At 36.0% G+C, this 25143-nt stretch overlaps 1 protein-coding gene across 1 annotated transcript in view; it reads left to right on the forward strand.

Moving 5' to 3' along the window:
• Adam9 (ADAM metallopeptidase domain 9) overlaps positions 1–23354 on the forward strand; it is a 101074-nt gene extending 77720 nt beyond the window's left edge. The window contains exons 17-22 of the mRNA XM_005398463.2: positions 7085–7165; positions 7529–7634; positions 14625–14763; positions 16186–16330; positions 19969–20036; positions 22182–23354. Coding sequence (XP_005398520.1) covers positions 7085–7165; positions 7529–7634; positions 14625–14763; positions 16186–16330; positions 19969–20036; positions 22182–22275 — 633 coding nt within the window. The 3' untranslated portion in view covers positions 22276–23354. The remainder of the gene's footprint in view (positions 1–7084; positions 7166–7528; positions 7635–14624; positions 14764–16185; positions 16331–19968; positions 20037–22181) is intronic.
• The last annotated feature ends 1789 nt before the right edge of the window (positions 23355–25143 follow it).

The following is a 25143-nucleotide window of genomic DNA, read 5'->3' on the forward strand; positions in this document are numbered from 1 at the left end:
TTTTGTTTTAATCTGGGCCTGTTAGAATTCCCCAGAAAAGCAGAACCTCTGGGACACACACATACACACACACAGAGAAATAAATAAATAAGTGTATATGTATACATATATAAACATATATAAATAACATTTATTGTATGGTTTACCTCACACAGTTCTGGGAACTGATAAGTTCTTTCTTTTTTGTTTTTTTTCCCTGGTACCGGGAATCGAACTCACGACCTTGCGCTTGCCAGGCAGGTGCTGTGCCACTAAGCTAAATCCCCAGCCCTGGGAACTGATAAGTTCTGAAAGCTGCAGTTGGCAAATTGGAAGCTCAAGAGAGCCGAGGGTATTCCTCCAGTCCACATTCCAATTCAAAGGCCTGAAAACTAGGAGAGCTGATGAGGTGGTTCTAAAGGTCAGTAAGTTTGAAATCTATAAGGAGCCAGTATTTGAGTTCAAATCTTAAGGCAGGGAAAAAACCTGAGGTTCTAGCTTGAAAGTGGCTGGCAAGAGGAATTCCCTTTCATGTGGGGAGGCTTAGCCTTAGTTTAATTCAGGACTTCAACAGATTAGATGAGGCCATGCTACATTAGGAAGGCTCTTTTACTCAATCCATTGATTAAAATATCAGATTTGTCCAGAAACACCCAGAATAATGTTTGACTGTCTGGGCACCCCTGTGGCCCAGTCAAGTTGGCAGTAAATGAACCATCACAGTTAATACCAGTAGATAAAGTTAAGAATAAAAACATGAATTAGAAAATAAATTGCAAATTTTGGTAGAATGCCATATTCATTTATCTATTTCTCAGCCAAAACTGCTGAGGAGATAAAAGAATAAATTGAGAATAAACTTCAAAATGTGAAATAGAGATCTCATTAGTAAATAAAAATTTGAACATTTTAAAAAATGAGAGGATGGAGATTATTTCAAGAAAGTATTGAAGCCTACACTTACAATAGCTACAGAGAAGATATGAACCAGAAGACCACCTCTTAGCTCCACTGAGCCCTAGATAGACTTGACTTGGAAGTATTGCCTACCGCTGAGAATGGGATGAAATTTAGGACTGAAAGCACAACTTGGAGAAGTTAGCACCTCAGCCTGCTTTCCTGTCTGCAGAAGCATCAACAGCTGGTAGTCCATTGTTCTGAGGAGGAAAGCAGAAGGTAGAATTTTTGACATTATTTTTGCTGTCCTGTTGTGAGACGCCGGTGTCCCTATCCTCACCATAGTACTTGAGTACTGTGTTCTTGTTCATGTACCCCACGCTGAACCTCTGGTGAATTACTAAGTAAATTGGGCAATCCTTGCTCAAAAAGAGTAAAGGACAGAAGCCTGAGGGGATACATTAAAGAATTTTAGTACCAACAATTTAAATCTCTAAAGAATGAACACAGCAACTGGATATGAAATTTTAGCTTACTGCTGAAGGGAAACCCTTAAAATACCCAGATGCAAAAACCAAAACACATCAAGAATAGGTCACATGGGGCTGGGGATTTAGCTCAGCGGCAAAAGCGCCTGCCTGGCATGCGCAAGGTCATGAGTTCGGTTCCCGGTACCGGAGAAAAACCAAAAAAAAAAAAAAAAGAATAGGTCACATACAAAGAAAAGAGATTCATTATTGAATTCTGGAAGATGGGAGCAATATTTTCATGTTTAGAGGACACAGTAAAAGTATCTCACACATTCTAGTACTCAGAACATTTATCTCTTACTCAGTCTTTCTTAGACAGTCGTCTGAAGCAGTGATGGCAAACCTCATAGAGTTTTCAGTGATAACAAATAGCCCGCTGGGGCACTCATGCCACAAGTTTGCCACTGCTGATCTAAAGTAGTGTTCCAGCAAATGAGAAAGTAAAACAGAAAAAGGAATTATGGTCAAAGAAACAGAAGGATATTAAAGAGAAATTGTAAGATATCAGCTCTGTGCAGGGTCAAGAGTGCAATCAGTTTCTGACTAGAGTAAGAGGACCATGTAGGGAAGTTTCTAGAGAAAGAGAATGTTTTGCCAGGCGTGGTGGTGCACACCTGTAGTCCTAGCACTCGGAAGGCTGAGGCAGGAGGATTGTTGTGAGTTCAAGACCAGCCTGGGCTACAAAGTGAACTCAAAGCCAGCCTGAACTGCATAGTGAGACCTGTCTCAAAAAACAAACAGCAACAACAAAAACATTTTAAAGAGGAAATGACAACAGTAGCTTGTTTGAGGGGAAAATACTGAGGCTACGACAACTGTGTAAGAGTTTTTACACAGTTTTCCAACTGTGTAAGAGGCCACTTCTATCTCTAATACAAACAAAGGCTGTATGAGATGAGGACTAGAGTACTCAGTTTTAAAGTCACCAGTGTTTCCTGTCTGCAGCATTGGAAGGGGATACCTACTCCACACTTTGCATGTTTCTGTGTGCAAGAACTTACATTAAAGTGATCCTGCTAGCTTCAGTGTGATCCTCCTTCCCACCTCTCCAAGGGAGGCAGAGTAACTGATCCTATTGATGACTTTCAGAAGAGACTGGGCATGGGTGGCTCAGCCACTTCTGTCCTCTCTTTTCAGATCTGCCTGCCTGCAGAGAGCATGCCTTCTGGTCTGCTCTCTCAGCCGTGCAGTAAATTTAGCGAGGCAGGCTCTGCTTCTGGGGCGGGAGGCTGGTGGCTGGCCAGAGCAGTCTGACTGGACAGGTAAGTGATTCTGGGTATAGTGTACCTAAGGCATGTGGAGTGCTATGCTGATAAGCAAGCCTGTTGTTAGCCTCTCACCAGATCCTGAATTTGGTCAGTGAATAGTGAGGTACTGTGTACTAACCCCATTAAACCCCAGTATTAAGGATGGAAATATTAGACAGTCTGTCCTTTGAGAAGGTAGAGGGGTGGCATTATGTGTTTGTGTAAAAAGTTGAACTTTTGGTATCATAGAAGACATTAGTTGCTTGGATAAAAGTGGGTGAGGAAGTTTTTTTATCACTGATTTTTCAAACCACGTTAATGTATCATTTTGATTTTTTAAATTAAATTAAAAAACAAGGGACAACTGATACCCCATTCGTGAGAAGCGGTGAAAGTTCTGTCGGCTTTATTGAGAACAGTACAACCTTGACCTTCAGAGACTCGTGATACGCACAGGCTGAGTGAGTCTACTGTGCGACAAACTTAGGAGAATTGTCAAACGCTATAGTGGATGTTTGATTACTGACAAATGTCTGTTACCAGATTTGTTAAAGAGTTTTCTCTGAAGTGACTGCTCTAACAGAAAAAAAAAGTGCTGGTTATCTGGTTTGCAAATAATAACCCAAACATTCCTTTTTCTTTCCTCAAAATGTTAGCACAGAAGGCAAAAATTTTGCAAAATTTTACTGACTCTTTGCTTTGGAAATTGAACACAGTTTTATGTGTTAAAGTCATCCAGTGATCACTTTGGGTTTGGAATGATGCATCCTTGGCTGACCACATGTTCATTTTTATGAATGTTTTGAGTGTATTTGAAAAGCATGTACTTTTGTTTATAGCATCTGGTGTTTAATTACGTATTTAAATCTTTCACATTTTTTCATTGCCTGTCTTATTTATTGCCATTCTTATTTATTCGGTCCCCTTAGTAGCTTCTTGCTTTCATTTTTTTCTTATACAGATTTTTGCATTAAGAATGCTGATGTTACATTTGTGACAGTTTCTTAACTATTGTATTCAAGTTGTAGATTACATATTTTATTAGTTTAACTGTCCCCGTGCTCTATTTTAATGTCTTTATACTAAATCTGACTTCAGTGGATGTTATGCACTTAGATATTATACTCTGTAAGTTTGCCAAATAGATTTTTGTCTGATTTTTTAGTATCATTTTATTTTCAAATTGTTAAGACAATTTTAATGCTGCTATTGCCCAAATGCCAACAGAGTTTTTTTGTAGATATGGGTAAGATTATTCTAAAATGTATAAAGACAAAAGAATTAGAATAATGAAGACAATTTTGAAAAAAACACTGTGGAAGGAATCACTGTACTTGATTTTAGGACTGGCTATATTCTCTCCCTTTTTTTTTTTTTTAATAGTGTTTTGAGACAAACTTTTTCTGTGCAGTTTAGGTTGGTCTTGAACTCGGTATGTAGCCGTATCAAACTAATGGCGATCCTCCTGTCTCAGCCTCCTGAGTGCTGGGTTTATAGATGTGCACCACCACACCCAGCTAAGACTTAGCTATTATAACTAACACTATATGGCATTAGGGGGAAGGGACATGTCACAACATCAATGGAACAGAACCCAGAAATAGAGCCACACGAATATGTCCAGCTGTGTTTTTTTCTGTCATTTTGTTTTGAGCGTGTGTTTTGTGAATAAGTAGATTTTTATTTTGTGCCTTAATCTGAGTTTTTTCTTCCTTTGGAAAACTTTTTTTATATGACAGTGTCACATTGCCAGTATTTTAAAATTTCAAAAACGTCTAATGTAAAAAGCAGAAAACAAAGTTCTCTCCTGATATTCCACTCACTTCATACCCAACTGTTTTTCTCAGTAAGCCACTGTTAATTGTGTGTTGTAAATCTGTGCAGTCCTTTCTCTGGGCATTTCAAAGATATACCCCAGCACACACAGACAAAACAAAAATGGGTCAGACTTTTAGTAATATTCTGAAATGTGTTTACTCAGCAACACTGGGCACACATCTTTCAGGTTGTTTTATGAAAATCCATCTTATACCATTATAGATACAGGAATTATTTTACCACAATATGGAAAATGTTCTTGGCTGCAGTTTATTTGGCAAATGCTAAACGCTTCTAAATTTAATCTCATCCACTTTCATGAATACTTCCATAGGATAAATTCCTAGGAATAGATTTTAAGATTTTGACAGAAATTGCTACTTTACCTTTCAATAAGACAGTAACAGTTTACATTCTGCTGATTATAGATGAGGATGTCTTATTTCCTTCATTGTTGCCAACATCACTCTTTTAATTCTTTACATCCTGAAGCAATAAAATCCTTAGATTCTTTTTTTTTTTTTTTTTTTTTGGTTTTTCTCTGGTACCGGGAACCGAACTCACGACCTTGCGCTTGCCAGGCAGGCGCTTTTGCCACTGATCTAAATCCCCAGCCCCAATCCTTAGATTCTTTTAGCTTGTATTTCACTGCTTGAGCATCTTTTCATGGCTTTATTAGATTCTATTTTTTTTCTGAGAAGTTCATATTCATATCTTCCTCTTTTTTGTTGGGTTGCCATTTTAGGTCTTCTCATATATAAGGAATATTAACTGTTAGTTATAGCTGTTATAAATATAATCTGTAATTTATCACTTGTCTTTTACTATAAAAATATTTTAAAATATGGTCTTTGCTCTCCTACCCCAAACAGTTTGGTTCTACTCAGGCCATAAGATAAACATTGCTTATCACAACACTCTATTATATAAAGGATTTGGAATTCTTCTGCTCCTTAAAGTAAATCTGCCAGTTATTGACACATGTCATCTTATTTCTTGTGATCTTATTTAATGCCTCAAATATTCACTGTTAATCAATTATTTAAGTAGACTCTTCCTTTTCACTGAATAGGGAAACTACTAGTGACTCTTTCCTCTAAAGACTTAGGAATACATGAAAAAGTATCTTCAGATCTCATCTAAGAGTACTGGGTATGTAGAAGACATATGAGAAATGGCTTTTTGCTATAGAATCTTAAGTACTTTTGGGATTTTTAAATCATATGAATATATTTAAATTATATGAATATATCTCCTATTTTAAAATTAACCAAAAATTATTGGAGAAAACAGTAATTAGAACCCTCTGACTCCTAAATACAATTCTTCACAAACCTGTATGTTCTATAGAATAATAAAGATAATATAATATTTCACTATATCATTGTATATTTTTTTATCAATTTGTCCTTTATTTCATTAGTGCACTTAAATATTCTGGTCTTTTTTTCCTAATTTATCAGAGAAGAGCAACTTTCACAAAGGTATCAATTTTCTAGAAAACTGAAAGATTTCTATAAAGTGTTTGTTTTGAGATGGTCTCTATGTAGTTCAGGCTGGCCTTGAGCCCATTATGTGATGAGTTGCCCTCAAACTCCTGCAATCCTCCTGCCTCAGCCTCCCAGGTGCTGGAATCACAGGTGTGCCCCTCCATACCTGGCTTTCTATTAAGTTTTTAGCTGATTCCTTTATGTCTTTGGTAAAATGTTTGCTCTGAGGCAAGACCTTTCAGTTTCTTTTTCAATATTTAGGACACAGGGCTGGGGATTTAGCTCAGTGGCACGGCGCCTGCCTGGCAAGTGCAAGGTTGTAAGTTCGATTCCCAGTACTGGGGAAAACCCTCCCCCCCACAAAAAATTTAGGACTCCTCCCTTTCATATCTCACTGCACAAACTTAATTTCTAGAACCTTATCATTATTCATGTTCAATAGTGCTTTTCACAGAAATGCCTGTGTTATTTAACCTTTTATATACTGGAAGATAGGTTTTGTTTTGCCAACAGAATGTTCTTATACTTTTTGAAGAATAATTGAAGTATTTCAGATTTTATCAACTATCCTCTTGATATTTTCTTTTATTTATTTATTTATTTTTTTGTCTTTTAGAGACAGGGTCTCGCTATGCAGCTCAGGCTGACCGTAAGCTCACTTTGTAGCCCAGGCTAGCCTCGAATTTGCAACGATCCTCCTGCCTCCCAAGTGCTGGAATTACAGGCGTGCGCCACCACGCCTGGCCCTCTTGATATTTTAGTAACAACTTATGAGAGATATTGTAGTAGTAGATTTCCTAAGCATGTCTTTTCTGTAGTCCTAGGATCAATTCCTTGTGGTTACTTTTGATTAAAAAAAATTGTGAATATTTTCCTTAAAATCTTTGCATCTATATTCTCATAGAACAGATCGTACTTTTATCTTTATTTTGGGCCTTCAAATCACCTTTGTCTTCTTTGATCATTAGCTGTGTGTCAGTTAATTAATTTCACATATTTTTCTACATTTTCAAAAGTATAATATTGGAATTAACGGTACCTTAAAAGTTTGAAAATAATTCTTCAGTAATCTGAGTGCTTTATTAATGTGTTTGAGTTTTCTTTTACTTATTTTTTTTTCCAGATTTGTAGGAATTTCCAGTGTGTAAATGCATCTGTTCTGAATTATGACTGTGATATTCAGGAGAAGTGTCATGGACGTGGGGTAGGTAATGTTCTCTTTTGGTTTGTTTATGAAAGTAGTGCCAGGTAATGAGAACTCCCCATGAATATTAAATGAGAATTTCAAAGATTTCTGGATTTTATTTTCGTTTCTGTTTTTTTTTCCCTGGTGCCAGGAATTGAACTCACGGCCTCAGGCTTCCCAGGCAGGCGCTGTGCCACTGAGCTAAATTCCCAGCCCCACTGTATTGTTCTGGATTTTAGATGTTGGAGAATTTGCCAATAAAATTTTCATTCTCAAAAAGAGTTTAATGATTTTTGTATTTTAGTCCTTTGTCTTGGTTTCCATTGTGTAGTTGATGAAACAGAGGAAGATTAATGAAGTGATATTTTGAATGTTTTGAAGGTATGTAATAGCAATAAGAATTGTCACTGTGAAAATGGCTGGGCTCCCCCGAATTGTGAGACTAAAGGATACGGAGGAAGCATGGACAGCGGACCTACGTACATTGGCAAGTAATACTGAAGAAAGTGCTGAGATTTCTCAGTGACCCAACACATAACCTGGGTAACCTTGTACCACCCCCTTGTCCCCGCCAAGCAGTTACACATTAAATTGTGTTGGTTATACCTTCCAAATTTTTTGCAGATATTTCTGGATTTTTGCAGTTTTTTGTTTTGGTTTGGTTTTTGTCATACTGGGGATTGAACCCAAGGAGCACTGAAGTATTTCCCCAGCCCTTAAAAAAATTTTGAGATATGCTCTTGTTAAATCATCACTCCCAAGTAGCTGGGATTGCAGGTGTGCAGCACCATGCCTAGCTCATTTCCATTTGTTTAATCCCCATTTCTTCCAGTTTCTTGCCTTGCCTTACAAAATGGCATCATATGTAGGCTCCTCATTTTCCATCTTCCTTCTTATATGCATGTTCCACATTACACTGCACAGTTTTAGTGTTTTCCCTTATGTATTTAATTTTGATTTTGTCAGTGTCCTGCTTTAAATTTAGTGCTTCTGCACTGCTGTTAACATGAATTTCCCAAATCATTAACATAGCTTAAATGCTCTGCATGATTTTCCTGAGCTTATCCTTCCAGCCTTAAACAGGTTGTAACTTCTTTAATTTTCTCTAATAGGTAACTCTCTTTTACTGCAGAGCCCTCAAACCATCTTATTTTCATTTTGTTGGAACTTAGCTAATTGCTGCCCTGGCTTCAGTTTATACCTTACTTCCTATTGGATTTTTTTTTCCCAACTGCCTAAATTTGAACTGATCAGCCATTTTTCTTTGCTTTCCTAGAATTGTTAGTATATCACATACTATAATAATTACTTACTTGTTTTTATACCCTGCTAGACTATGAACTCTTTACAAAGAGTTTAGTACTATGTGTAGTTTCAGATATCTGCTATGGATTAGAGGGGATTGCTTTATACCATTTTACATTCTCATTGCCAAGATATGAGGATTCCAATTTTTTCACATGCTCTCTAACATTAGGTATGGTCAGTATTTTTAATTTTTAGCCTTCTGGTAGATATACAGTGATATTTCAATGTAGTTTTAATTTGCATTTTGCTCATTACTGATTTTGAGCATCTCTTTGCATGCATATTTGCTATCCACATATTTTTTGAGTGGTGTGTCTATTCATAGTTTTTCCAACTTTTTAGTAGTTTGTCATCTTGAGTTTTGGAGATTCTTCATACATTATGAATGCAGTTCTTTTAGCAAATATGTATTTTCTCCTTGTCATTTTTGAGTTTTCTAGCTCTTAAGGTGAAAAATAAGGTCATTTGTTTGAGGCCTTTTGTCTTTTCCTAATATACACATTGTAGTGTTATAAGTTTTCCTCTGTAATTTTTTTATTATCCCACAATTTAGGTACATATCTTCATTCATTTCAAAATAACTTCTGATATGTTTTTATTTTTTTCTTTGACACAACAGTTTATAAATGTTTTATTTTTTCTTATAATATTGGGGATTTTCTCGGTATCTTAATTTTATGAATTAAAATTTTTATTCCACCATAGTTAACCTATTTATATGAGTTGAATTTCTTATATTTTTTGAAACTTGTCTTAGCACCCTGAATGTGGTTTATCTTAGTAAAAGTTCTGTATATGCTTGAAAAAATATGTACTCTGCTATTTTTGAGTGTTCTATAAGTAATAAATATTAGTTAATAGATATTCAAATCTCACATGCTTACTGATTATTTTTTATGTCTTTATTATTTATTATGTCTTTCAACTGTTGAGAGAAAAATATTGAATTCTCTGGCTATAATTGTTAATTTGCGTATTTCTTCTCAAATTCTATCCATTTTTATTTGATTTTTTTACTTTTAAAAATTTTTAAACAGTTTTTATTTTATTATACATGTGTGCAGTACATAATGATTACATTCATTGTGGGGAGTTGCTGCAGGTTCGTGACACATGTTGATTCCTTTTTCCATGCCTTTCCTCTCCCCTCCCTCTTCCTTCTCTATCTCTTCATCCTCTTCCCGTTTGAGAAAGATCTGTCACTCTCCTTCATATTATTTATCTTTAGACATTGAGTGTTTATTTATACATTGGGTTTCTCATATAAGTACTTTGAGTACTTAAGTACGGTGTAATGATGATACTTGAGCTTGTGTGTCTGATTTACTACACTTCACATTGTAGTCTCAAGGTGCATCTACTTTTCTAGAAGCGATTCAGATTTATCTTTTTTATTGCAGAGTATTACTCTGTTGCGCACACATTCCACATTTTATCTATCCATCTGTTCATGGACATATAGGGTGCTTCCAAGATTTAGCTATTACGAGTTGTGCTGCTATAAATATGGGTATGCACACATCACTGTGGTATGATGTCTTTAACTGTTTTGGGAAGACAACTAGAAGTCCCCTAATCCTAGCTGGGTTGAATGGAATTTCTATTTCAGGTTTTTGAGGAATTTCCATAGTGATTTCTATGGTGGTTAGCAACAATTTAGAAAGATTCCTTTTTCTCGGAGCCTTGTCAACATTTTTTTTTAAAGAGAAAAGAACAAAAACAAATGACAAAACAAAACAAAAACAGTAAAACAATACAGAATTTCAAAACAAGATAGGAAATCAACAATAGTTGTTGTATTACTTGTAGTTATCTTCAAAGTAGTTGTTCAGATTACTAGATACAGGTATGCAAGATTGATCAAACAAGTAAACATTAACTGTTCCTTTCAATAAACCAATAGAGATTGGTGGTATAATATATATTTTTTCCCCTTCCGTCTTTCTTTTCTCCTTTCCCTTATCCCAGTTGTTCTTTCCTACTGAGCAGTTTCTTTCTCTTTCACAATATCTATTGTACCTTTCAGATTTTATTTACTGTTTCAGGTTCTTACACTAGGGAGACAATATGGTGTTTACACCTGCAGGTCTAATTTATTTCACTTATGAGTATGGTCTCTGGTTGCATCCATTTACCTATAAAAGCCTCAAGTTTATCTTTTTAATAGCTAAATAATACTCCATTGTATAAAAATATGACATCTTTTTTATCCATTCCTCAGTTGATGGGCATTTGGGTTGTTTCCAAGATTTAGCTATGACAAATTGTGCTGCTATAAACATGGGTGCACATACATTGCTGTGGTGTGGTATTTTTAATTCTTCTGGGAAAATACCCAGAAGGGGAATAGCTAGGTTAAGTGGAAGTTAGTTCTAGTTAGAACTAGTTCTTAGTTAGTTCTTAGTTAGTTCTAGTTAGAACTAGTCCTTAGTTCTGCAAGGAATCTCCACACTGATTTCCACAGTGGTTTCACCAGTCTACACTCCCACCAGCAGTGGAGTAGGGTTCCTTTTTCCCCAACCCCCCCCCCAGCATTTGTTATTGGTTGATTTCTTAATGATAGCCATTCTTTTTGGGGTGAGATGGAATCTCAGTGTTGTTGTAATTTATATTTCTCTAATGGCCAGCGTTGTTGACATTTTTTCATGTATTTATTGCCCATTTGTGCTTCTTCTGAGAAGTGTTTATTCATTTAGTTCCCTATGTTTTGATTAGTTCTTTTATTTTGAGAGATATCTAATTTTAATTCTTTGTATATTCTAGGTATTGGTCCTCTAAGGTGTAATAGGCAAATTTTTTTCCCATTCTGTAGGTTGTTTCTTCACTGTCAGTTGTTTCCTTTGCCGTGTAAAAGCTTTTTAATTTGATACAGTCTCATTTGCTGATTCTTGATGTTATTTCTTGTTCAATTGAGGTTCAATGCAGGAAGTCATTGCCTATGCCTATGTGAGTTTTACCTGTGTTATCTTCCAGCAGAATGTTTCTGTTGTAATATTTAGATCCCTCTCTACTTTTGTCATAGGTATCACTTCTCAATTTTGATTGATTTCCCCCTCATTTTGTGTCACACTAGCCTGCTTCTTTGCATGCCTTGTAATATTTTTATAGGTTCTGGAAATCTTGAATTTTACCTTGTTAGGTACTAGTAAACTTTGTTCTACTAAGCTTAGATTTCTTGGACATAACTTGTTCCTGTGCATCTTGTAAGCTTAGTTAGGTCTGACCTACACAATCTTTGAGGTGATTTTGCCCCTTTACATAGGAAAAACACTTCTGTTTACAGTATCAAACTCAAGGCCACATTAATTAGCAGATTTTTGTGACATGAGCTATAGGAACACACATACACTGCCTAGTCTTGAGAGCTATAGGAATTATATTATGCCCTCAACTGGTTTTTCTCTAACCTCTGAGTTTCCTGACAGGCAAACATTGCTCAGTGTCCAGTTGAGTATTGAGGGGAACCCTTTGCGGGTTTTCAGATTCTCTCTTTGTAACTCTTTTCACTCAGGCACTTTGTGCAGTGCACTGTAGTTTCCTTGGATTCTCCAGAATGCTTGCTCTGTTGGTCCCCTCAGGGAGACCACTGGCCTTTGCTTGCATTACCCCAGCCTTCTATGCTCTGTTAACTTTCTCTAGGTAGTAAATTGGGGCAGTTGTAAAGTTTCTCTCTTAGGGATCATTATTATTCATTGTCTGGTGCCTAATATCTTGAAAACTGTTGTTTCATGTATTTTGTCTGGTTGTTTGAGCCATTTGGGTTAATGGATAAATCTAGTTCTAGTTTCATCTTGGCTAGATATGAAAGCAGCATTATGGATTTAAGTGGACCATGTTTAAGTATGCTGTACCTTGTTTTAGCTATTTCTGATTATTTGACATTTAGGTTCTTTCTAAGCTTTTGATATGCTCTATTATCATTTGTAGTATATATCTTAAGGCATATGCATTTTTTTAGTTGAATAAATTGCAAGTAATGGAATTACTAGATTGAGGGTATAATACTTCGTATGATTATTGATGAGAATTCCAAATGATTGATACCGAACAATATAAAGGTGTCAATTTCAACATAATATTGACAGTGTTGTATCCTTCATTTAAACTTTGTGTAATCATTACTAAATATAAAGTGACATATCAAGCTTGCTATGTTTTTTTTTTATATTTAGATTTTTAAGTGGGATGAATGTTTCTAGGTTTGGTTTTATGTAACTTTTTACAGAATTTTCTGGTACTTTTACAGAATCATGAGGAAAAATTTCAGAGTTTACCATTCCTTTTCACATCTACTGTATTCTTTCTTTAAAGAACACAGAACAAATTGTTAATTAATGAACTTTTTTCAATGCAGGGGATTAAACCCAGGGCTTGTGCATTATAGTTGAGGACTTTACCACTGAGCTATATACTCAGCCCTAATTAATGATTATTTTTATATGTGTAGAACTGGGAATTGAACCTGGGGCCTTTGTACTGAACTTGAAACAGTGTCCTGCTAAGTCACTAAATTGTGCAGGCTGGGATCACACTTGTGTTCCTCCTGCTTCAGGGTTCCAGAATGCTGGGATTACAGGCATATGCCACCGTACCTGGATAGTTAATGATTTTTTAAAAAGCTATAATAAAGTTCAAATTCCATAACCCATGAAAAAGAAATTAAACTATACAAAAATAATAAACTTTTACACTAGAGAAAAGCATTATACCATAGACAAATGACAAAATGGGGAAAATATTTCCATTTTATATCTCTGACAAAGCTGATTTCTTTTTTCTTTTTTTGTCTTTTTGAGACAGGGTCTTGCTATGAAGTTCAGACTGGCCTTGAGCCATTTTGTAGCCAGCTGGTCTCGAACTTGCAACAATCCTCCTGCCTCAGCCTCTCAAGTGCTGGGATTACAGGCATGTGCCACCATGCCGAGCTTGATTTCTTTAATATATATAAAGAGCTTTTAGAAATTAAAAAGGGAAAAATAATTCAAAATATAGGAAAATAGTCAAAAAAGAAATAACAATGTTCCTTTAAACACAAAAAGTGCACAACTCAATATAAAAAAGAAATGTAATTTAAACTTGTATGAGATACAATTTTTCAACAACCAGGTTGGCAAAAGTCCAGAATTTTGGCTCTGTTGGGGAGGTTATGAGGAATGTAGTAATACTATTTGTGGGTTACTAAATTGTAACCATTAGTATGAAGGAAGTTTGATAATACCTTTTAAAAGGTAATTGCATTTGCCCTTTGATAGAGCAAGTCAGCTGTTGGGAAATTAATTCATAGTTATTCCTGAATCTATATAATGTGACATTGTAACTTTTTTTGCAATAGCAAAAGATTGGAAAAATGAAAGAGTCTATGAGTAGAACATCCTCACGGAATTGTGTGTAGAAAATGAGGAGGCTCTTTATGTATGTTTTGGAATGGTATATAGATAAATGAGAAAAGTGATTTACTGAACAGTGTTTATTGTATGCTACCTTGTGTGTAAGAAAGGGTTAAAAATAAAAGCATTTTGGCCTTGCTTTATGTATGTGAAAAAATACACTGTCAGTTTAGGAAATGAATAAAAATGGTTACATTTGGGAAGACAGAAATGAAGTGAACAGGGATGGAGTATGAGTGAGACTTCTTAGTCTGTTCAGTTGATATCAATTTGATTTTTTAAATTAATTAATTTTATTGGTACATTTTAGATATACATAGTGATCACATTCATCATAGGGAATTTGTACCTGTACATGTATATCTTGCTTCTTTTTTCCCATTATCCTCTGCTCCCTTTTACCCCTCTTCCCTTCATTTACAGAAACTTTGTTTCTACTTTTTCCTTCTTTTTCTGTTTCTTCTTTTCATTTCCTTACTTTCCCCTTCACCACCTGCCTAGTTGCCCTCCCATTTGAACATTTCTTCCTATTTCACATTATCTATTATACATTTTGGTCCTTATTTACACTTTCAGTTTCTCACACCAGAGAAACCATGTGATATTTACATGTGTGTCCAGTTTATTTCACTTAAGAGAGTATGGTCTCAAGGTGCATCCATTTACCTAGAAATGTCTCAAGTTTAATGTAAAACATTGATTTGGTAACCACCTAATATGTTCTGGGTAGGATGACTTAACATCTAGTTTAATGGCCATTAAAATACATTTCCTCTCTCTAGAAAAGAGCACTGCGTTAAGGGATGGACTTCTGGTGTTCTTCTGCTTGGTTGTTCCGCTTATTGTATTTGCTACTTTTTTCTTCAAGAGAAATGAACTACGGAAAACCTTCTTCAGAAAGAAGAGATCACAAACACATGAGTACTTAGATTTTGGCTTTTTAATTTCTATTAAGTAATATGAAGCAATTATTGATGATGATAGTCCTATCATAGGTGTTGTAAGTCTTTTAAAAGTCGGGTTCTAAGCCATCTCTCTGTTCTTTCGCTGTGATAGTAATGGGTTTAAAGGGTGGCGAGGATTGTGCTGTATGCTGTGGACAGTGCTCTTTCAGCTCCTTTTGCTTATCACTGATTTGTGAGAGTGGGTAAGTAGAATTGCAGGATGTGATATCTGCTTCCTAATTAGAGATTAAAATATGGGATAAAAATAAAACCTGCAAATGTTGAAAATTTTTCTTCTGTGTGTTTATTGCATGTTTCAGTTCTCACAGAGGAAGACTTTAATTTCAGTTTTGAAAACAAACTTTAAAAAAATAAATTTTAGTAGAAAAATATTAAGCATGTCATAATTCTGACACCTGACGTTGCTAGTCTGTGTTGGGCTCTCATAAAACTCTGTCAGTAATCACTTCTAATGTGTTGGCATCCAAATGTAGTATCTACTAGCATGGAGCTTGTAATCAGATCTGGGTTTAAGTTTTAGGTTTCTTCTTTGGCAGAATTATGAGCGCAACTATAAAGCTCTCTGAGCCTTAGCTTATTTTCTATAAAATGGGAATGTTAATATTACCTTTCTCACAGTGTTTTTGAAACATTAAAGAAAAGGATTAAATGAGGAAATACTAGCAAATAAAGCCCACAACACTCTGTGGGTTCATTGTAATTATTTAATGATTAGTTATTGTGATCATGACTTCCAAATACCCCTCACTAATTTTGATTGCTCATCTTTGCTTCATTGCTGCTTGTCACCTCTTTACATAATAATTTTCTAGAGTATCTTGATGTTTGCTTTAATCTTTAGTATTTTCTAAACAAATTCATCATCCTACCCTTTCTTTCTCTTACTTCCTGTCACAGTTCTGACTGACCAGTTTATGCAGACAGTGCCAAATCTTTCCCTAGATGATGCTGGCACCTCAGTGTCTACCATTCAGCTGATGTCTTTCTAAGCAACCTATTTTATACCCTTGTACTCCTAATTTTTTAGTGATTACTTCAGATAATGTATGCGTAGTCTAAAAATATTTTTTTAACTCTTCTGTGATTATAGAAGATTTGAGAAGAAGAATTAGGGTATGTGGGCCTAATTGATCAAATTACATAATTTCATAGATTTTTCAGCTATTTAGCTATAAAATGTGGTTAATAATACTTTTTAGTATAGTAAGAATTAATCGTGTGTGGAAGCTGTTAAAAATGCCTGAAGACTTCAGCTTTCCTGGTAGGCATTTTCACTACCATTATTATTTTATATTAGGAAAAGGAAAGATATATGTGATCTGTAATTTGGAAGTGTTTTAATCTTACTTTAGCTCAAAAGTAATTATGTATCTTTCAGGTCAGATGGCAAAAGTCAAGCAAGTGTTTCTAGACAGCCAATGAATGCTCCTCGACAGCCGGTAGGTGCTCCTAGACAGCCTGTGAATGCTCCTCGACAGCCGATGGGTGCTCCTAGACAGCCAGTGGGTGCTCCTAGACAGCTGGTGAGTGCTCCTTGACGTATTTCTCCAGTAAGTCCTCCTACAGAAATCATAAGCTTAAAATGAAAAATTATTTTCTTTACTATGTTAAAGTATTGCATGTTGGAAAATTTTAAAAAGAACTGGGTTGTTGCTTGGTGATGGAGTGCTTGCCTAACGTGCACCAGGCTCTGAGTTCAACCTCTCGCACTAGAAAAAAAAGAAGGGGTTACATAGAATTAATGTGAACTATAGGTACTTTTTAAAAATAATTTGAGGGTATTGTAGGTGGTCCTTGAGTTAAAGGAATACCAGTAAGGTCCCTGGCTCAGAGGATCAGGACTTTAAGAATGCTTTGCCTTGAAACCAAGACTGGGAAGTGACCTGGGAAGGAGGCTATCAGTAGTTTTTTCCCTCTGCTTGCTGTCTTTCTGTGTTCAAAACCTGGCTTCCCTAGGGCATGTTACCAAGACCTGGTACTGAGCTCCTCAAAGGCCTGATTGCCTCACCAGTTGTGTTCCAGTTGAGTGGGCCTGAAGTAATATGTATCACAAGGGTAGATTTGCCAAGCGTACACCTTGTAATATGTAGTAAGTAGCTATGTTTATTGAAGATCATGGAATGGTAGAGGCAGGAACAGGCAGAAGAGAAAAGGAAAAAGAGGGCCCTCGGTTAACTCAGGCTTCCAGGATTTAAAGAGTCAGGCATCTGTGATTCTAGGTACCTCCTACTGCTTCCTCACTGGTGTCAGTGGTCTGCTGCCTCAGACACTGGGACCTCCTAAGCTTTGGTTACTGTATTTTGTACCTCTTTTAGGACAGTGCAATTGTGGGTAATCATGAAGGTGGTGTTTACAGCTGAATGGAGGAGAAGCGAGTGGCTCACTTGGCTTCTCTGTTTCTGACTACTGTAGGATTAATATTGTTAAGATGCTCATACTTCCAAAGCAGTCTGCAGATTCATTTCAATCCCTATCAAAATTCTAGTAATAGGAGTTTAAGTAAACCCATGCACCTACTGTTAATTCTTCCAATTCATGAACATGGGATTTTTTCACATTTATTTGCATCTTCTTCAATTTTTTTTCATCAATGTTTTGTAGTTTTCACTGTACAGATCTTTTTCCTTTTTGGTGAAATTCATCTCAAGTATTTTATTTTGTTTTTTTTTTTTTTTTTAATTTTAAGGATAAAAGGAGGGAAACATTAACAGACATACAACATTTTACAACATATCCCAAGCACAATACAGACAATACAGAGTTACAAACAAAGTGGTAGGGAATTAACAATGGTGGTTGTATTACATATTGATATCTTCAAAGTGGCTTCAAGTATTTTATTTTGGATGTTATTCTGAATAAATTGTGTTTAAAATATTTTTTCAGAAAGTTATTCGTGTATAAAAATGTTAATGATTTTAATGTTGATTTTTGTCTCACAGCTTTTCTGAATTATTTATTTCTATCAGATATTTTGGTAGAATCTTCAGAGTTTTCTGAATTTAAAAACATGTCATCTACAAATAGACAGTTTTACTACTTTGTTTTTTGGATACTGTTTATTATTTAAGTTCATTCCTTCCAAATCTGCTTGTTGAGAGTTATTATTATGAAAATATGTTGAAATTTGCCAGTTCATTTTGCTTTTTAAGTATCTCTTTGAGGTGGTCATATGATTGTTGTCCATATTCTGTTAATATGGTATATGACATTTATTGATTTGTGTATATTCAGCCATCCTTACAAGCTCAAGGATGTCTCACTTACTTGTTCATGGTGAGATATCTCTCTACTGTTAATCAAGGATAAGGGCCTCTAATTTTCCTTTCTTACAGTGTCCGTATCTGTCTTTGGTACCAGAGTAATACTGTACTGACCTCATTAAGTGAGTCTGAAAGTATTTTCATCAATTTTTAAAAGTTTGAGAAACTTGCTATTAGCTCGTTTTGAAGGGTTTGCTAGAAATCAACTTTAAAGCTCCTAAGTCTTGAGAATTCTTTCTTGATGGAAGATTTTACGTTGCTGATTTCAAATCTCCTTACTTGTTATTGGTCTGTTCAGATCATCTATTTCTTCATGATTCAGTCTTGATAGTTAGTTATATGATTCTAGGAATTTATCCTTCTTTTCTGTTTCCAGTGTGTTGCCTATACTTGTTCAGAATAGTCCCTTATGACCTTTTCTAACATTGAACTAGCAATTGTAATATCTTTATTTCATTTCTGAGCTTACTTGTCTTTCTTTTTTCTCAGTCTGTGTGATAATATTTACCCTTTTTTTTAAAAAAAAGCCCAGCTCTAATTTTCTTTGATTTGTTTTTTAATTTTTCATTTATTGTTTCTTGGATCTTCATTACTTGCTTCTTTCTGCTAACTTTGGCTTAGTTTTTCTTATTTTCCTGGCTTTTGAGGTAAAACATTAGAGTATCCAATATTTTTCTTCTTTTTAAGCATAAGTATTTATTACTGTAAATGGGCTATAAGTATCTCTTTCTTAGAACACCCTTTCTGGAACCCAATACTTTTTGTTATTTTGTGTTTTTGTTTTTGTTTGTCTCAAGATATGTGTATACATATATCCTTTTTGATTTGTTCTTCACTCAGTGGTTGTTCAGAAGCATATTGTTTAATTTGCATACATTTGTGAACTACTATTTAAATTGCATGCATTTGTGAACTTTTTTTTCCTTTTGCATTGATTTATATTTATACCATTGTGGTCAAGATTCTTGATAAGATTTCTTTTTTTCTTTTTCTTTTTTGAGTGCCTGGAGTCAATCTCAGGACCTTACACTTGCCAGGCAAGCACTGTGTCAATGAGCTATATCCCTGACCCCAATAAGATTTCAGTATTCCTAAATTTGTTAAGACTTGTAACATATTTTGATTCTTATTTCAGTTTTTTTTTGGTTTTTCTCGGTACCGGGAACCGAACTCACGACCTTGCGCTTGCCAGGCAGGCGCTTTTGCCACTGAGCTAAATCCCCAGCCCCCTCTTATTTCAGTTTTTGTACATTCTCTGGATATACTTTCTGATTACCATTGCATTACATCAGATATGTTAAAAGTTATAATAGCCTACTTTAAATTGATGATAACTTTTGTGGTGCCAGAGATCAAATCTAGGGTCTTGAATATGCTAGGCAAGCATTCTGTCCCTAAGCTACATCGATAGCCTATTTAAGCAAATGTCTTGGTTACTTTTTTTCTTGCTGCTGGAACAAAATACCTGACGCCCAAAATTAAGGAAGGAAAGGTTTATTTCGCTTACAGTTTGTGGAGGTTTCAGTCCGTACTTGGCAGATTATAAGGCAGAGTGGCACATGGCAGAGAGCTACAGCTCAGGGCAGCAGAACACAGCAAAGCAACAAGCACACGCCAGAGCTGAATGGGGGAGGAATGGCCTCAAGCACCCTTTTCCTCTCCCTTACATATGTAAACTACCCACCCCAGGGTGGGTGTAGCTCTCAAACCCATAATCAAACTCTAAAAGCCTGCCCCATGGCCGCATGAGGCTTTGGGGGGGGACACACAGACATAAACCATAACAGCAAAATATATTAAAATGTCAGAATTATAAATAATATGTTAATTTAAGTATATTCATTATACATAAAACATATTTATGGTTATATTGTAATACACTCTTTTTTTCCTTTTAGCCTGTACATGCAAACAGATTTCCAGTACCAACCTATGCAGCCAAGCAGCCTCAGCAGTTTCCATCAAGGTCTGAAGTGAATTTATTGATTGATTTATTGATTGATTGATTGAAGTCTGAAGTGAATTGATTGATTGATTGATTGATTGATTGAACCAGGAACTGTACTCAGGACCTTGTGCTTGCCAGGCAGGCACTTGTGCTGCTGAGCTATATCCCCCGCTCTGAAGTGAATTTATTTAGATTACTTGACTAGAATAAAGTCCATGCTTAATGCCTTATTTATTTATTCTTTTTTTGGCTTTTTTTTTTTTTTCCAGTACCGGGAATTGAACTCACGACCTTGTGCTTGCCAGGCAGGTGCTGTGCCACTGAGCTAAATCCCCAGCCCTTAATGCCTTATAGTTTCTTTTATTTTTAATTTAACTTAAGGCAAAGTATTTAGGCAATTTAATTTAGGACAAGTTTAGAAAATCACAATTTATAGAAAGATTTTGAAAGAACCTTTATATGAATTTCATCATTTTAGTGCAATGTTGAAAAGAAATTTTGTTTAAAAAGAAGCCTGAGAAAAACTTAAAATGAACTATTGCTCAAGAATTGGTGTGTATACAATTCAGAAGCAAAGACCTTTAGAGTAACTACCAACAGGAAACAAGACAGCGCAGACAAGTCTTCCTGTCGAGATCAGCCAGAAGAGCCTGGCAGTATAAGAAAACATGAGTTTGATGCATAGGAGACCACAGAGATGAGAAATTGGTGGGGACAAAGTTCTGGTGCAGAAGGAAGTCGAGAAGTAATTCCAGCTTTGAGTACCACATTTTCTTTTCTGGATATATCTACTTATTCTGAAGGTGATAAATGAGAAGCTAGGAAGTGGAAGAGAGCTCCACTCAATAAACTCACGGGGTAGTGGGGATAAGAACTGGAGTCTTAGCTGGAGGGACATACCCTGGCCAACATCTGAGGCTTCGTTTTGGGACCCAGGGTTCAAGGTGAACCATAACCAAAGTTGGGTTCTTGTTTTTAATATTTGGCCCCCAATCAAAAAAGCCAGGCATGCAAGAAAAGAACATTAGGGGCTGGGGATTTAGCTCAGCGGCAAAGCGCCTGCCTGGCAAGCACAAGGTCGTGAGTTCAGTTCCCAGTACCGGAGAAAAACCAAAGAAAAGAACGTTATTAAAACCAAGAATCAGTGGACCATAAAAACATGCTCGGAATGTATCTAGTTAATAGTCACCTGACATAGACTTTAAAATAATCACAATAATTATGTCATGGAATTAATAGTCAAATTTGAGAATTTCAGGACAGAACTAGAGACTTTTAAAAAAGAATGCAAATTCTACAATTTATTTTGTGTGTGTGTGTGTGTTTTGGAAATTCTACAATTTAAAAACACAAGAATTGAAATTAAAGACTATAAATGGCCTTACAATCAGCAGGAAAGGAACAAATTGATTACTGCATTTTACATCATATAAAATGCATCTGACCCTTGTCCTCCCAACAAGCCCTTACAATTCCAGTTGCATTGCAGCACTGAGTGTCCTGATATGTAGTCTTCATTGTTCAGTATGAACACACTGAAGTCAACTGAGGATGAAGAGAAGAATCTATAAATTGCAGGACATGTATTTAGCAGGTGATGTTCTAGTGTGCTGTAAGACTAGAGGGACACTAAGATTGGATTTGGTACACAGATTAAGGAAGGGTGCCCAGGAATGAGGGTGAAGATGGCTAAGCACAGTTATAGTAGCAAGGTTAACTCTCAGAGTGGGTATCATTTAAGGAGCTGGAATTTTAGCTCTCTGTATGTAAATATAGGGCTAGTTTACACTTAGCAATAATTTGTTGCCCATAAATTCTAACACTCAAGAAATTGCTTCATCCACTTAATTCCTCCCTCATTTGTCTTTCATAATTGGACTTGAGAATTTCTTGAGTTAACTCTTTTTGAAAACATAAGCTAGCATCTTCATACATGATTGATTGTGGAGTGACAATGTAAGGTAGGTAATTATTGCATTTTAAATTCTCATTGGAATCCTTTAACCATTGACTGTCATATTGACATTCATAATCTCAGAATATAAAGTGCGCTTACCTGTTTTCCTAAAGGCTGAGAATGGTGTTACGTTGAGCATGTTATGAATGCAGCATTATTTCAGTTAGTGAGCATACACACTGTTGACTCTTTTTTCACCCCCACAGGCCACCTCCACCACAACCGAAAGTGTCATCTCAGGGAAATTTAATTCCTGCTCGTCCTGCTCCAGCACCTCCTTTGTATAGTTCCCTTACTTGATTTTATACACATCTTCTCGCATATGTCTTCAGGGAACTGAGCGAATGTTTTACCGCCTGGTATTTTCTTGAGAAGTCTTTCTTCCTATTGCAATTATGAATGGAAACAAATTCCACTAAACAAACAAACAGAGGGCAGTGTTGACTGCATTTCCAGCATTGAAATGTCTTATTTGGTCATCTGTGAGGTTAACGTACTTAACATGGATTATGTTATTTTGAACATGTTATAGCAGTGATTCTCGAATTAACTGCATTGGTGTTAGATTTGTTATTATGTGCTTAAACGTAGTCCTGAATTTTTGACCTTGGTTATCATTAATGTAGTTTGTGATCAAATGTGATAATCTGATACCTTTGAAAACTAATTACCTGCCATTAATATCTAATATTTTTCATCTTGCACAGACTAATAACCATTGTACACTAAAATCTTATTTCTCATTCATGACATGAATAAACAGATATTCTGTTTTTGGGAAAATACACAAAAACCATGATTAAGATGCCATAATATTGTTTTGAAAATACAAAATATGCTAAAGGAGTGTATGTTTATTCACACACTCACTAGCTTCCATTTTTATGATCCTTCACTATGTGACTTAGAAAAATTAATTTAATATTAGATTTCTATTACGCATCATGTTAAAGCATGGCATCCTTTTACAATAGCATTATTTTAAATAAAATATAAGCTTTAAGGTACGAGGTATTTAATAGATCTAATCAGATATGCTGTTGACTCATGGCTATAATAAAGGAATAATTGTAATGAATCATTTGAGCTATTATAAAACCACTTAAAAATTTATGAGCACTTTAAGTCTAAAATCTGAATTTTTGAAGCTTGATATTAAATCTCTGAGAATGTTTACATTTACTAAGGTGTGCTGGATCATGTCTCTTTTTGACTCTAATATTTTCCTAGAAATTAGGCTGGAAAAAAGAAGGAAGAAAAGGTTTTCTTAGATAAATGCAAAAGTTAATGTGGTGTCTGTGAATTATTATCTTAGCTATGTAAAAAATAAATTTTTACTATGGATGAAATGGTATGGTCAATAAAATTTTGAACAAAAATTTTCACAACCTTTCATAATAAAGTTTAATAATAGGTTTATTAACTGAATTTCATTAGCAATTTTTTTGGTTTGCATATATAACATTTACAATAAATGAAGTACTTGAAATTCTCTTTTGTTGTCCCCCAGTGACTTCCTACTCAATTATTCATAAACTTATGATTTAAAAAACATGATTTTAGATAAAATCTTAAGCTTGCCAAATATGCACAGTGGCTTTGTTATTAAAGGAAAAGAAATTTGTTTTGAAGAAGATGGAAATTTTAGTTCTTTGAAGATAGCACATTATTTTAAGTTACATATTAAAAATTGTGATCTCTCCTAAATGAATGGCCTTTATTTCCCTGTAAATCTCTGAATGACTTTATATAAAACATCTGTGCCTTTCTGTTCATAGAGCCTCAAATTTTGTTATTGTAATGCATATCACTTAACATTTGCAGTAACTAGAATTTACACTGATTTTGAACTTACATAATTCTTTGAATCTTCGATTAGTTTGTCTAAAAAACTGATCAGAACTTTTGCTTTAAAATATTTTCCACATATTTTGTATGCTTTTCACTTAGGTTTTGTCCCTAGGTTATACTGGAGTGTGGTGAAAAATCTCAGCATTTCTGGTCATGAGTGCATTTTAGTCTGTAGAGTCTGTAGCCCTCTGCTTGGCCAACTGAGCTACCAAAGGATGCACATGAATGCCACCACAAATAAGAAAAGTTAAAGGACTTTCTGGCCATTTACTAAAGGAGTTATAATCAATGATAAATTATATATCATTGTGGCTGAATATATGTTCACAGATTGACCTTTTTCAGGTTATTGCATTTTTTCTTGACTGTGTAGGTCTGTAAGTCTGGAGTTAAACATAATCCAGGTTTTTAAAGTAGATGACATATTTTACTAAACTTCATAAATTAGTGGAAGCTGTACCACCTGGCAGGTACTCTCTTAGGTACTGTGATATGTTATGCTGTGCATGGGACGTATTTCCTGCCCTTTGAACGTATAAATCCATTATGGAGAGGGCCACACGCACAAGAAAGAATGGTACAAAATCTGTTCTGTTAAAGATACTAATAGGCAGGGCTGAGGAGACTGAAAGAAGAATGAAATAAAAGGTACTGCAAATTCACTGAAAAAACAGCACGAACACGTTCTCAGCATTTGTTGCAATTGCTCTAACTGCTGTGAGCAAGGTGAAAACAGCTTTGGCTAGCCTGCCTAATGTGGTGCTAGTCTAGCTTTGGCAGATGGGATACAAGCTAAGTGTGTTTCCTGGTGCCTGTTTTGACACACGCAGTTCTCTTTTTCAGGGTTAGTGCCCTGTTGAAATCCCAGGCATCTGTAAAGTCCCATCTCAGCTGTCATTTTAAGTGTGGTGATTCCCCTACTGCGCATTTCCATGGGGCTATTTAGGTTGTGTGTCTGCCTATCCATAATTAGTATGAGGAAACAGCTCATTCCCCGGGATCTGAAAAGAATTAAAAGTCAATGCCCGCGGATGGAGACGGCGAGCCCGGGAGGCAGGGGTCTGCGGTCCGGCCGGCGCGGCGACCTTAGGAAAGCGCTCAGGGGAACGAGGAGGCCCGAGGCCCCGCTCCAGGCGCGCGGACTGGATCTCCTGCCGGAGCGGAGGCGGACGCGGTAATTACGTCAGGACTCAGCTCCGGACCACACGGACAGCGCGTCAGTTTTAGCCAAAGGCCTGGGGAGACGACGAGCACCGCGTGGCGGAGTCGCCCGGCGCGCGGGGCGGACGGCGGCAGGGGCGCTCTCCGCGGCGGGCT

This window comes from Chinchilla lanigera, unplaced genomic scaffold (genome assembly GCF_000276665.1).
Source record: "Chinchilla lanigera isolate Chin_1 unplaced genomic scaffold, ChiLan1.0 scaffold00062, whole genome shotgun sequence".
Lineage (NCBI taxonomy): Eukaryota > Metazoa > Chordata > Mammalia > Rodentia > Chinchillidae > Chinchilla > Chinchilla lanigera.